Source organism: Puma concolor, chromosome D4, assembly GCF_028749965.1.
Source record: "Puma concolor isolate L17-30 chromosome D4, mPumCon1.1.hap2, whole genome shotgun sequence".
NCBI lineage: Eukaryota > Metazoa > Chordata > Mammalia > Carnivora > Felidae > Puma > Puma concolor.
The window spans coordinates 12,865,364-12,879,747 of record NC_141679.1 but is presented as its reverse complement, the minus strand read 5'-3'; the positions used below and the strand labels follow the sequence as shown (position 1 = coordinate 12,879,747).

The 14,384-nt window shown below is 36.5% G+C and overlaps 1 protein-coding gene across 1 annotated transcript in view; it reads right to left on the bottom strand.

The window, feature by feature from the left end:
* The window catches only part of SMC5 (structural maintenance of chromosomes 5), a 97,033-nt gene that overhangs the window by 69,991 nt on the left and 12,658 nt on the right, over positions 1 to 14,384 (bottom strand). The window contains exons 3-5 of the mRNA XM_086684979.1: positions 9,924 to 9,976; positions 2,015 to 2,177; positions 891 to 1,025 (exon numbers count right to left, since the gene is read on the bottom strand). Coding sequence (XP_086541105.1) covers positions 891 to 1,025; positions 2,015 to 2,177; positions 9,924 to 9,976 — 351 coding nt within the window. The remainder of the gene's footprint in view (positions 1 to 890; positions 1,026 to 2,014; positions 2,178 to 9,923; positions 9,977 to 14,384) is intronic.

Genomic DNA, 14,384 nt, shown 5'->3' with positions numbered 1-14,384 from the left:
CCGACAGAGGCACTGTGATGTAATGTCAGATTATTGCTGTACTTGTGACAATATGTCAGGAGGATCATCTGCTTCTAGACCGCGAGTGACCGCAGGTAAATGAAATGGCAGTAACTAAAAGCATGAAGGGGGGCGGTGGGGAAACTAATGTATGAGACTGGTCCATGGGGGCAAAGGTAAAAAGACTTAATAAGTATCTAGAGCAATATAAAATAATTACTACTCCTTGGGTCATTCAGTCTGATTAAGTAGAATATTAAATTACAACAATATGCATATTATTAAGTATGGGCAGTTACGGTGTAAGAGAAAGCATTTGTTTATAAGGCGTCTGATTACAAAAATATACTGGATTTATTTTAGTGGCTGGGACATGGAGAATGATTCATTACACAAAACACCTTTTAAAAGGATATTCTATAAAAGGACTCATAAAGTCTAACCTACCTCCTGCAACTGAAAAAATATAGAAATGGTTCAAAAGAGACACTGTGTCAAAAGCTACAGGGTATCTGCTGTACTCCCCCAAAGCCTTTTGGGTCCTGACTCATGGCAGGTGTTTAAGAAATGCTAAATGAGTAAAAGAATAATATTGAAACTTCCTGAGAGGTAAAAACATACTTTAAAATAATATGATTGGTTCTTTAGAAATTTAATTCATAACATGTGTTTGATGAAATGGTAGTCAGATTTTTCAAACTTTCCATGATCAAATCCATTTCTCACTTTTTGTCACCTAGTTTCATGTTAGCAATAAAATCCTACGTGAGAAAAAAAAATCACAAATAAATGAAGTCACTCAATGAATCAGAGCTCCTATTCACTCTCCACATTATGAAAGACAAAAATCAGTGAGGAACAATAGAAATGAGTTGTCTATTTATAAATACCTCTAGTTGTTTTTCTTTCTCCCTGAAGTTTTTGAGTTCACAGTGGTATCTGTGCATTTCTGGAGGTCCAATGGACTTCTCTGTAGCTTCAAGGAGTTCAATTTTACTCAGTTTAGCAAATTCTCCAACTTTATCCTAGAGCACAAAATTTAAATATCAACAACTATTATCACTTATAAATATCTTCAAAACATATATCATTCAATGATCGCGCCTGTCAAGATGAAACTTTGAAAAGAAAAAAATTATAAGATGTGCCAATATAAATGTCCCTCATACACTATTCTTTAAAATGATAAATATAAACTTAGGGTATGAACTCTCATCTTTCTGAGAACCTTTTAAAAATTTCTATGCCAATATTTCTAAGGCAAAGTGTTTATATACACATAATAAATAGCTTGGGAATAAAAGAAAAAACAGTCCCCTGGATTGAAATGATCATTATCTACCACTCATCAGTTGGAATGTTAGAAGTTAAGAAAAAAGACATTTCAAACATCTACTTCATATCAGACACCAGCTAACAATGCTTTCAAATTTTAAATCTGTATTTAATTTGGACATATGTAATCAAATCATTGTTTCCGAATGGAAAATATGAACTATGATTCAGACACTAGACAGCACTCAAAGATGTAATAACATTCACTTCAACATTTAACATCTAATGTGCATTTTCAGGATATTTTTACTAAAATTTAAAATATGACAAAGTTTTAGAAGGCACACGTACCGATTTAAGAGTTTTAGTGTATCAAGTATACTTGATGTATTTATACAAAAACACGATTAAGAAGTTATTTATTAACAAAATTTTAAGAGACTACAAAGTGTAAGCACATGGCCATCCAAGTCACTCTACTTCAAAACAATACAACTTGATACCCTTTACAATATTCTGCAATTGAGACTTTCAACTTATCACTTGAAATCACTACAATAAGATCATAATAGGAGATGAGATGCTATCTTTTACAAAGAACAGTGAGTATTAACATTACCAGGCTGTTAGTTTAAATAGCACCCATGAGAACATCTCGTGAAAAGCATTTCTATTCTCATATGGCATGAAGAGGAAGAAACATGCAATTTTCCCATCTGTACATTGATTTCTCTCATACCTGAGGTAGAAATTGGCAAAGATTGCCCACTTGAATATTTAAGGCTGCAACTTGCTCTTCCACCACTTTCTGGGTTGTAGATTTTTTGTTGATGAACCAAGATGACTGATTTTTTGCCACGTCAATTTCACGGGTGATGGTAAGATTTCCAGAATTTCTGAACCTATTTAAAAAATAATTTAAAAATCCTTACATTCAAAATTATATGTATCACTTTAGAAATAAAATTTCCAAAATTCTCTTGCAACAAAGGTTGCCAGGCAGGATTGTTACTACAATTTTTATTCCTTCTGATATTTTGGCCCCTCCAAAGAAGGAAATCTTGATATTTTATTGGTAATGATACTTAATTGACCACACGTAAGTTACCAGATTCAACATCACAATTATTTAAACTGTTACAGCAAATGCCAATACTAATTTCCAAACACTGACAGAGAATTTATATATCTGAAGTTATTTATCCTTTAAATTATGTTATTCTCCAATCACATGCGTTGACTGCAATTCAAAACAGGTTGGCATATTAAAGCATATAAAAACTAAACGCTGAAACTTCCACTACTTGGAAAATATATGAATAGAAACCAATTCTTGCATAAGCACTTCCAGACATCAGAACTAGCCCAGTCATACAGGTAGCCCATGCCTTCCTCATCACGTACTCTACTCTGAATTCAGAGGAGACCACAACATACAGCCTTATAAAGGAACATTAAGCAATACAGAATCTGAAAGAAGGGTATTTACTTATTTCTTGCTTTTAGAAGTACTACTGCTCCACACCTCCCATCCATCTTCTTCACTGGGAATCAGCAGCATGTGGTAGAAAGATAAATTATTGGTATTCAATGGCTAAATGACAATGATAATTTGTAAATGTTGTGTATATAGACTATATTGTAATCAGAACACTCCAAACATTAAGATTTCACAACTTAAAAAAAAGTCGTTTTAAATTTTCATTTCCAGCAGAATGACTAATGAAGTACCCTTCCTGAGCTTCTTGCTGTAAACTACAAATAATGAAATATTAAAATATGTTCACAAATGCATTTATGAGTTAGCTTGAAAGTAAGTAATTCTGGCCAAAATCCCAGTGCAGGTGGAGATCCAGAAGTGGAAAAATGAAAATGGCTTTTACCCTGGGAGCATGTATTCCACCAAACAGCCTTACACATTTTCATAATCACCCAGCAGAGGGGCTGCAGAGGAGGCCTACAGCTACCCAAACTGGAGGGCCTAATAAAAACCAGCCCCAGAAGACTACACCCTCATGGAAGGGTAAACTAGAAGTACACCACCGCCATCACCAGACCCAGCGAAGTGCCTGTCGCAAACTATGGCTTGGACGGAAAAAGTCTCTCCTGACACGCTTATTAACCACAAGTCAGTCTCAAACAGATTAGTATCTTGAATTTAGTTACATGACATACCTAAGATTCAAAATGCACCAACTGAGAATTGTGTGTATTTTGATCCTGGTTTGAAAGTATACAATGATCTGCTGCAGAAGTCAGTGAAAATGCCCTCAGCAGGAATCTACCTTTACCCTCAAAGAATTAACACGAAGTTCAAAGAGAAAGGAGCGGCTTACTGGAAACACACACAAAAACAAAGCATCAAGAGTACGAACTAGCAGAAATAACAAAGAATCATACTGGAAACAATGGGCAAGTACAGAATAAGTATATTCACTGTATTTCAAGAAATAGAAGATGGAAAATATTGACTTATATCTAGGATCTGAAAAAGAACCACAGGGAAATGGACTAGAATGGAGCACAAAGACATAAAAAAATGAAAAATATGAAGGATGTAAAGAGACACAGATGACTTAGAGCCCAATATCTAATAAGAGTGCCAGGGGAGCCTGGGTGGCTCAGTCTGTTAAGTGTATGACTTTGGTTCAGGTCATGATCTCACAGTTTCTGAGTTCGAGCCCCACACTGGGCTCTGTGCTGACAGCTCAGAGCCTAGAGCCTACTTCGGATTCTGTGTTTCCACATCTCTCTGCCCCTCCCCCACTCATCCTCCCTCTATCTCTTTCTCAAAAATAAGCGTTAAAAAAAAAAATACAGTTCCAGAAGGAAGAGAGACAAAGAATGGATCAGAGGCAATATATGAAGAGATAATACATAAGAATTTTCCAAACCATAAATTTAAGAAGCTCACTAAATCCCAAGCAAAATAAACAAACAATAAATCCACATCTAAATATATGGTGTAAAACTATAAAACACCAAAAACTGAGATAGGATTTTAAAAAATCACTTCAGAAAAGGAGAATTACTATGAAAGAAACTAAGATCAGATTCACATCTGAAGACAATGGAATAATACTTCACATATGTTGAGAAAAGACCTATTGGGGCACCTGGAGGACTCAGTCTGTTGAGAGCCCAACTTTGGCTCAGGTCGTGATCTTGAAGTTTGTTAGTTCAAGCCCCATGTTGGGCTCGCTGCTGTCAGTGCAGAGTCCGCTTCAGATCCTCTGTCCCCTTCTCTCTGCCCCTCCCCTGAATGCACTCTCCCAAAAATAAATAAACCTTAAAAAGAAGAAAGAAAGAAAAGAAAAAAGACCTATCGATGTAGACTTTTATATCCAGCATATACACCTTTCAAGATTGATAGCAAAAGATCATCATTTTCAGACAAAAACTTAGTGTTCCACTAGAAGATCCTCATTAAAGAAAACTTTAAAAAATGTCCTCTGGCAGAAAGAAAGTAATCCCAGAGGAAATCACAAAAATGCAAGAAAGAATAAAAAGCAAGGCAAACCAAAAATACACAGGATAATTCTAAACAAACAATGAGAGTTATTTATAGTTATTATGTCTTAAAGACTTGATAAGATAAAATTAAAATAGTTCAGGGAAATTATTCAAATAAGAGTAATCTAAGGTCTTTATTCAATAGGAAAATAAAGACATCTAAGTCTAGACTCAAATTCAAATATATATATTAACAATTCTAACCACTAAAACAAGAATGACTAATTTTCAAAACAGTAAAGAAAATATTAAGGCAAACAAAAATCCAAACAAAGGCATGAGAGAAAAGATATACTGAAAAGTAGAACAAATAAAAAGCATGGAATAAGGCAGTAAAAGTAAATCCAAAAATGTAAGTCATTCAATACATGTAATGGATCATATGCATTATGTAAAAAGCAATATAAACAACACCAGCTATCCTTGTTCAAATGAGATATTAAAGGTCTTAAAAAACTTGAAATAAATGAATAAAACCTGAAAAATACTTAAAAAAGAAAGCTGCCAACTACATTAGTGGCAAGTTAAACACATTCTAAGGGTGATGCATCAAAAGACAAAGAAGTCAGTATGCAACAACAGAAAGTTCAATTCACTCGGAAGATCAAGCAATGTGAATCTTAGCTGCAACTAATAACGTCCTGAAAATACATAAAGCAAAAACTGACAGGATGAGGCTAACTGACAAATCTACACAGAAGTATAATGTAAAACACCTTTCTCAGTAAAGAATCGATCTGATGACTAAAATCATAAATTTACAAGATTTAAAAATATAATTAATCGGTTGAACTAATGGACAAATAGACAATACTGCACATAACAAGAGCAGAATACTCATTCTTTCAATCCAGCGGGTAACATTTATGAAAGCTCACTATGATAAGTATACCTTGACAAATGTCAAAGGGTTGGTAACATGACCATATATATATGACTCTATATAATATAGTAATGTTATATATTATACAATAGCACATATATAATTTAACATATCATTTATAATATATATTTTTTCTACTACAGTACTATCATCAAAGTGGAAATCAATAGCAAAATATAACAAGAAAACCACTACATGAGAATTTTAAAGAACTTCTAATTATGAACTCATAAAGAAAATGAAGAAAATATTCAGAACTGAAAAATAGGAAAATGCTTTATATACCAAAACTTAGGAGAAACAGCTAAGCAGTATTGACAGGGAAATTTTTAACCTGTTTATATTAAGGAAAATAAAAGACTACACATTTGTACAATAAATATCAATTTCAAGAAATTAGAAAAAGCAAAAAAAAAAAAAAAAAAACCCAAAAGTTTAAAGAAAAATTAGTAAAGATATGTGTAGAAATTAATGAAGTAGAAAACAATGATATAACAGAGAAACAACAATGCAGAAGTCAATTCACTGAAAAGACTAACAAAACTGACAAATCAAATCCTTCAAATTAAGGGGTAAAAAAACAAAGGAGGTTAATACTACTACAGAAGACATTTAGATCATGCCACGTCTCTGCTCAAATCCTGGTGGGTTCACAGCTTACTGAAAATAAATAAATGCAAAGTCCTCACAGCAGCCTACAAGTCCCTAGGAGCCGGCTCCTTGATCTTTTCAGACCTTACCTCTTACTATTCTCTTGTTCAATGCAATGCGGTCACACAAGATATCACTTGAGTCTTAGCATTTGCAGACACCAAAATGCTATTTCCCCAAGCATTTCCATGCTCATCACCTTATCTCCTTTAAGTCTTTGCTCAAGTACCATCTTCTGAGTGAGAACTTTCCTGATCACCCTATTTAATACCATAAACTCTACTCTGGCACTCCCTCCCTGTCCTCCTTTCCTGCTCGATTTTCTACGTTAGCACCTATCATCACCTAAAATAATATTTTACCTATTTATGTATCCGTCCCTCTCCTCATGCCCCTAACCATAAATTCCAGAATGCTGTACGCCCCTCCCCCTCAATGTATAGGTACTCCAGAATTACTTGAAAATGACTGCATCAGTGTGTGCCAGAGATTATTCTATCCACTGTTCCACTCGACGAGTATGTGACCAGTTAACAGATTTGTTCAACAGGAGTAATTTCAACTAATGATGAGCGATTTTGTGTTTGGTATTCCCAACAAGTGACCACAATGTAACTACAATGACTTTGGGGAAATGGAAACTTCCCCCATGTCAGATGTGGTAACAGAACTCTGGTTCATGGTCACTTGGTTAGATTATAACAGCTAGTGGCTATTGCATGCCAGCATGTGTGCCTCTTCAGAGAAGTAAGAAAACAATTGGGCCATGGTGATGGAGTAGAAAATCAGGAGTGCTTAACACCTGCTGCCATCCGTAAAAGTCACTGAAACTTAAGTATTAACACTTCCTCTGTATGTCAGAAATATACCTGGCTTCATATATTTATGTCAGTTGCAATATCGAAGAAACCACTGTGACCCATCAATGGTACCAAGGTTAACACAGGAGTTATCTTTGGCTAATGGAGATATAATTCACATACCATTTTAAATATACGAATCAATGCTTTTTTTCATTGTGGTAAAATGTGCATAACATAAAATTTACCACTTTAACCATTTTTAGGTGTATAGTTGAAGGAAGATGTGCTTCAACAATGGTCTTTAACATATTCACAAGGTTGTGTCACCATCACCACCATCTATTTCCGAAATCTCTTCACCACCCCCAAAAAGAAGCCCAAACCTGTTAAGTCGTCACTCCCTATTCTCTCCACTCCTCCTTCCTAAGCAGCCACAAATCTATTTTCTGTCTCTGGAGATTTGCCTACTCTGGACATTTCATATAAACGCAGTGATACAGTCTGTAGCATTTGTGTCTGGCTTCTTCCACCAAGCACGTTCTCCAGGTTCACCCATGTCGCAGGATCCATCAGCACTTCCTGCCTTTCTGTAGCTGAATAAGATATTGTGTGAATGTATCACATTTTGTTTAGTCATTTACCAGACGACAGACATTTGGGGGTGTTTACAATTTTTCACTATTAAAATTAAGAAAAGGCTAATTTTGTGCAAATGAGTAAACAATGTCTACAACAGTAACCGGATCAAAGATTTATTTAAAACCTGATAATATACTCCCAAGTAAGATAAAGTGCTTACATTCCCACAGTACATGACAGGATTCACTTCTTTTTTTTTTTTTTTTAATTTTTTTTTTTTCAATGTTTATTTATTTTTGGGACAGAGAGAGACAGAGCATGAATGGGGGAGGGGCAGAGAGAGAGGGAGACGCAGAATCGGAAACAGGCTCCAGGCTCTGAGCCATCAGCCCAGAGCCTGACGCGGGGCTCGAACTCACGGACCGCGAGATCGTGACCTGGCTGAAGTCGGACGCTTAACCGACTGCGCCACCCAGGCGCCCCCAGGATTCACTTCTCTATACCTTCATATTACTAAATTTTATTTAAAAATTTTTCTAAGCTAAAAGGAAAAAAGTCCTCATTTTGATTTCCTTGATAACTAATGAGTTATATCCTTTTTATAATTTTGGCCACTTATTTTACTTGGTGTTAAATTTTTTTGTTTGTTTCTTTTACCAGTTAGTAATTTTACTGACTTGCATGAGACTTGGTATTTTAGTAAATTTAAGACATGTACAGGTTATTTGTGCTGAAAATGTTTTCTCCCGTCTATTACTCATTTTTAATTACAGTATCATTATTTTCAGCTGCATGTGGATGCAATCTAAATTTCCTATCTTCCGGGGCGCCTGGGTGGCGCAGTCGGTTAAGCGTCCGACTTCAGCCAGGTCTCGATCTCGCGGTCTGTGAGTTCAAGCCCCGCGTCGGGCTCTGGGCTGATGGCTCAGAGCCTGGAGCCTGTTTCCAGTTCTGTGTCTCCCTCTCTCTCTGCCCCTCCCCCGTTCATGCTCGGTCTCTCTCTGTCCCAAAAATAAATAAATGTTGAAAAAAAAAATTAAAAAAAAATAAATAAATAAAATAAATTTCCTATCTTCCTTTTTATGGTTACTGGGTCCTATTGTGCTTGGAAGAGCCTCCTTCTCCTAAGACTTAAAAAAATCCACTTTTCCCTATTATTTTCAAAGTTACATATTTTTTCACTCAGCCTTTAACACATCTAGGTTTTATTCATGAATATTTGATAAACCTCTAAATTTATGTTAACAAAATTAATAGCCAATTAACTTACTTCAATTTGCGTAATTTATAGCCTAAGCTTAAACTGCCATCTTTACAATAAATCCTGTTATATATTCAGGTCTGCCCCTACTTTTTCCATTCTGCTCCTCCAATTTTCTGTACTAATACACCACACTATCAACAGCATTATAGTCCACTCTAACATCTAGTACACAAATACCTTATTCATGACTCTACTTTTCCAAAATCTTCTTGGGTTTTCCAGCACATTTATTCTCCCAGATAAACTTTAGAATCAAACTTACCTGTTGATACTCTGATTGGAATTGTGTCAAATTTATATATTAATTTGGAAAGGACTGATATGTTAATAATGATATTAACTATATGCTTCTAGGAACATAGTAAGCTTCTCCATTTATTCAAGTCTTGGTTTTATATCTTTCAGTAAAATACTATCATTACATTTTAATGAACTGAGTATAATCTTTTGTGTATGCCTATTTCTCATTGCTATATAAATATAACATCTCCCCCACAGTTTTTGAGTAAAAAGATCATATCCCCATATCCTATAAAACGATGAGGCTATCAGATAATTTTTAAAACCTAAAGCTAGAAATTCCAGGACTTTGTAGAACATTCCAAAAAACAACACTAAAAATCAACTAAGCAGTAAACAAACCTGTGTAAAAAAGACTGAAAGTATATACACGAAGGAGGGTTAACTGGTGTCATCTTGAATACTAACTCTGATCCATCAGAAATGGCTGCCAAGAGGTAATTTCTTTAAGAATTCTATTGAAAAAAATTCTTACAATTTAGTTTTTAAAAGACACCTTAAAAAAATAACTTCTCTGGATAAAACATCCTTGAAATAGTAGTTCCAACATTTACATCATAACGTTATGTTATTACTGTTTTCTAAAGTCATGAGGAATGCATGAACATCAAGAAATTGTACAGAAAACGGTGGTTTCAGTACTTTTAACACTTACAATTCAATTTCAACCATTCCTTTGGAACATCCTCTCTTCACAAAAAAGCCAACCTAGAGTAAAAAAAAAAAGCAATATGCACTGAGCGATGACATTCCCAGGTTATCCCAGATTTAGTGAAGTCATTATTATTTATCAAATTAAAATTCTTTCATTAAGTATTTTCTCTGTCCACTCCTATCACTTTCCCAGATTTGAGTCCCTCCGTTGTTTCCACCCACCAGTGACAAAAATTAGTTACCATTTACTGAACATTCTATGTGCCAGACAGCCTCTTAAAAAACTCGTGACAAAGCCAGTAAGTGATACAGAGCAAAGAACTGAACCCACATAATCTGGCTCCAGAGTCTGTGTGCTTAGCCTCTCTACTAAAAAACTCTCCTTACAGGCAAAAAAGCCAGTGGGAAAATAGGTTCTACAGTTTAACTATAGAGCCATACCAAATCTCCTTATTACCATTGGAGACTTCTTTGGAGTGGCACCGATAAAATATCAACAATCACTCTAATATTACCCATCCTGTCATTAATGAAGATATAATTGTCATTCTCTTAAAAAGAGCAATACACATAGGAAATACAATTTAAGTACAATCTATGGGATAAAACAGACATATTTCATATTTAAGCTAGTTTGTATACATGTATGACCAAAAACCTGAGACGGACCCTGGGCCTAAAACAATAAATCAGACTGGATCTTGAATCAGGCTATAAATAATTCTTAAAAAAAAAAAAAAAAAAAAAAAAGTGAAAATATACCTTGCAAATAATTATCTTTTTAATAGTGGTAACGGCAATGATGACAACTGAAACCACAACAGTGAACATTTATTAATATGCATTACCATATGCTACTCTGCTAAGCAATTTATAATTTCCTTTTTTAATACTCATAACCAATCTCATGAGGTATATATTACATCCCTTTTACGGATGATGAAACTGATGCCCAGAAAGATGAAAAAGGAGGACTTGCCTTGTAACTAGTAAGTACAGCTTAATGATTAAGAGTACAGGCATTAATATACACCACTCAGGTTCCAATCTCAACTCTGCCATAAACATATAAGTTGTTTGATTCTGACAAGGCTACTTAAACTGTTTTAGTTTCTTCATAAACATGAAAAAACAATAGCATCTTTGTAAGAGTGCTATCTGCTCACTGCCTTGCATCAGTTAAAATAATTGGTACCACTAAGAAGGAAAAAAATCATGAGGCAGTTCTTATTATCAAGTGTACATATGGATGATATAGAAGATGCTAGTGTTAAATTTTCATACCAGGATTTAACTGTAAATACAACATTAAACATGTTTTTAGTGAGAACTTGTGCAGCCCCTAAATATATCTAGGGATACCCAAAGGTCTGCAATGTGCCACCTAAGAAACCCTGCACTCCACAGTCTTCTTCAAAAACCCTACCACTCAAGGGGCATCTGGGTGGCTCAGTTGGTTGAGTATCCGACTTCAGCTCAGGTCATGATCTCATAGTCTGTGAGTTCGAGCCCTGCGTTGGGCTCTGTGCTGACAGCTCAGAGCCTGGACCCTGCTTCAGATTCTGTGTCTCCCTCTCTCTCTGCCCCTCCCCTGCTCATGCTCTGTCTCTGTCTCAAAAATAAATAAAAACATTAAAAAAAATTTAAAAAAAAAACCAAAAACCCTACCACTCAGGGTAAGATCTGTCTTCTTCCCTTCTGGCAACCACCACTTGGTTCTATATTGGAGTCTGTTAGTCTGTTTGTGGGTGTTTTATTTTGTTTTAGATTCCACATACAAGTGAAATCATATGGTATTTGTCTTTCCCTAACGTATTTCACTTAGTATAACACCCTCTAGGTCCATTCAGGCTGTTGCAAATGTCAAGATTTCATTCTTTTTCATGGCTGAATAACATTCTACACAATGTCTTAACTTCATGTTAAGTCTTGATACCTGAGAGGGCAAGTTTTCCCATTGTGTTGAATTTCTTTATGAGTATCTTAGCTATTCTTGGCCCTTTGCTCTTCCATCTGAATTTCAGAACCTGCTTGTAACTATGACTGGAACGATGCTGATATGTACATCAATGTGAAGAATGAAATTTTTATATTAGGTCTTCCAGCCTGTTCATACTGTACATCTCTCCATCTATTATAAACTCCTAATATTTTCAAAAAAGTTGTGTAATTTCTACATTGTGTGTAAGTCTTACATATCCTTTGTTAACTTATTGCTATGTAAGCTGCATTTTTGTTGCTACTGTAAATGATATCAAGTTTTAATTGTATTTTTCTGTTCATTGTTAGTGTACAGAAATGCAACAGATTTGTTATATAATCTTGTATTTAGCAATCTTAATAAATTTTCATATTAATTCATCAGAAGGCTTATCTGAGGACTCTTTTGTGGTTTTCGTTGCAAACATTCATATAACCTATAAATGACTTTTCTTTCTTTCCAACTTGTATCTTTTGTTTTACCTTCCTGTTCTGTCTAGAACTTCGAGTACAATGCTGAATAGGAGTGATAGATAGTAGGCAACCTTTACTTGTTCTTTAACTTGCTGTATATTTTAGCTGTCTTTTATGCAATTAAGAAAGGTATCCTTGAAGGACGGGCCAACATAGAGGACAAGTAGGGGGATCCTAAGTTCCCTCATCTCACAAACAAAGCAGTGTTGAAGCTAAAGGATGCTGAACTCCAAAGTCCGGGAGGAAAAGAGACAGTTGCTTACAGGGACCCACAGGGACAACCTGACCAGCCATAGGTGGGTGATTGCGAACTGGGAGAGAGAAAATGAACAGAGGGGAGGGTTCCCCTTCTGTGGAGAGACAAAGGGAAGAGAAAGAGCAGCTGGGGAAGCACAGGACTGTATGTGGACAAGAAAAAAAACAGGGACCAGGACATAGAAGGAGCCAATCTCTGAAGGGCCTTCTCCAGACTGGGGCGGGCTGCCCGGATCGCACACCTGGGTAAGAGGGGAGCCAGCCCCAGGCTAGCTGCCTAGGCCAAGGGCACTGTCCACAGTAAGAGAAAGCAATCCCCTCCCTGGAGTGCAGTGGGACAGGCCAAAGCCTGCCTGCATCTGCCAGCCAGACGACTCATGCAGCGGTGCTGAGAGGAACTTCCCCAGTACCTGGGTGAACGGAGCAGGAGTTTGCCAAACGCCAAGGCACAGGAGCTGGCGGAGCAGGACAAACCGCCTCACTTGTGCCCATGGCACAGTGAGACTGCTCCAGAAGAGTGGTTTGGGACACCTGGTCCATGGAGGAGAGACTTCGGTGTCGTCATTTTTCTTCCCATCACCAAGGGGAGACTTCAGCAAAGGACAGCGGGGCCCACAGTGGAGGCAGGACCTGCTTACACCAAACCACGCCCCTCCGTGACTGGTAACTGCGTGTCTACTGGAGTGGGATTGAAGCTGATGAACCAGAAGGCCCTTCCTCCAGACCAGCGCTGTTGCACTGATTTAATTGCCTGATTTAATTCTCAGACAGTTCTTACTGTATAGATCTATTCTTCCTTCCTTTTCTCCTTCTTATCTCTTCCCTCCTCTAGTCTGGTTACTCTGGTTGTCGGTTCGTTTAAGCAGACACATTTAATCCATTCTCTTGATACATGTTCCACACCTCCTTCTTTATTCCCCTTTCTCACTCTCTGGATTAAGCCCTATAGTTTTTCTGGTCAATTTTTATTCGTTCTTTTTCCCCGCTCCTGTCATTTCTCTCTTTGTTAGGGGCCAAGGCCTCTTCTACCAACACCTCCTCCACCCTATTGTTTACTTGTGGCTGATGTTTCTGGATTTTTGTTTTTGGGGTTTGTTTGTGTGTTTGGGTGTTTTTGTTTTCTGTTTTTTGTTTTCCTTTCTAGGACACTTCAAGGAACAAATCAAAGCACACCTAGTGGAGGGTTCAAAACATCACTACAAGTAGGGAGATAAAGTAACTACACTACAACAACAGAGGGCAAGTGACACTCTCCAAAAAACACCTCCTGAAGGGCCAGGCCCTAGACAGTGTATGACCCCACTTTAATATAATAGTGCTCGCAGGTGTAGGGCACATAACAAGCTTTTAAAACACATAAGGGACAAAAAACTACCCAAAATGATGAAATGGAAGAATGCCCCTCAAAAGAAAGTCCAGGAAGAAATGACAGCTAACGAATTGCTCAAAACAGATATAAACAATATAACTGAACAAGAATTTAGAACAGTCATAAGATTAATTGCTGGACTTGAAAAAAGCACAGAAGACACCAGAGAATCTACCACTGCAGAGATCAAGGAACCAAAAAATAGTCATGATGAATTAAAAAATGTTGTAAACAAGGTGCAAAATAAACTAGAGGTGGGGACAGCCAGAATTGAAGAGGCAGAGGGGAGAATAGTTGATATAGAAGATAAAATTATGGAAAAAGATGAAGCTGAGGAAAAGAGAAATAAAAACATTCTGGATCACAAGGAGAGAATTAGAGAGC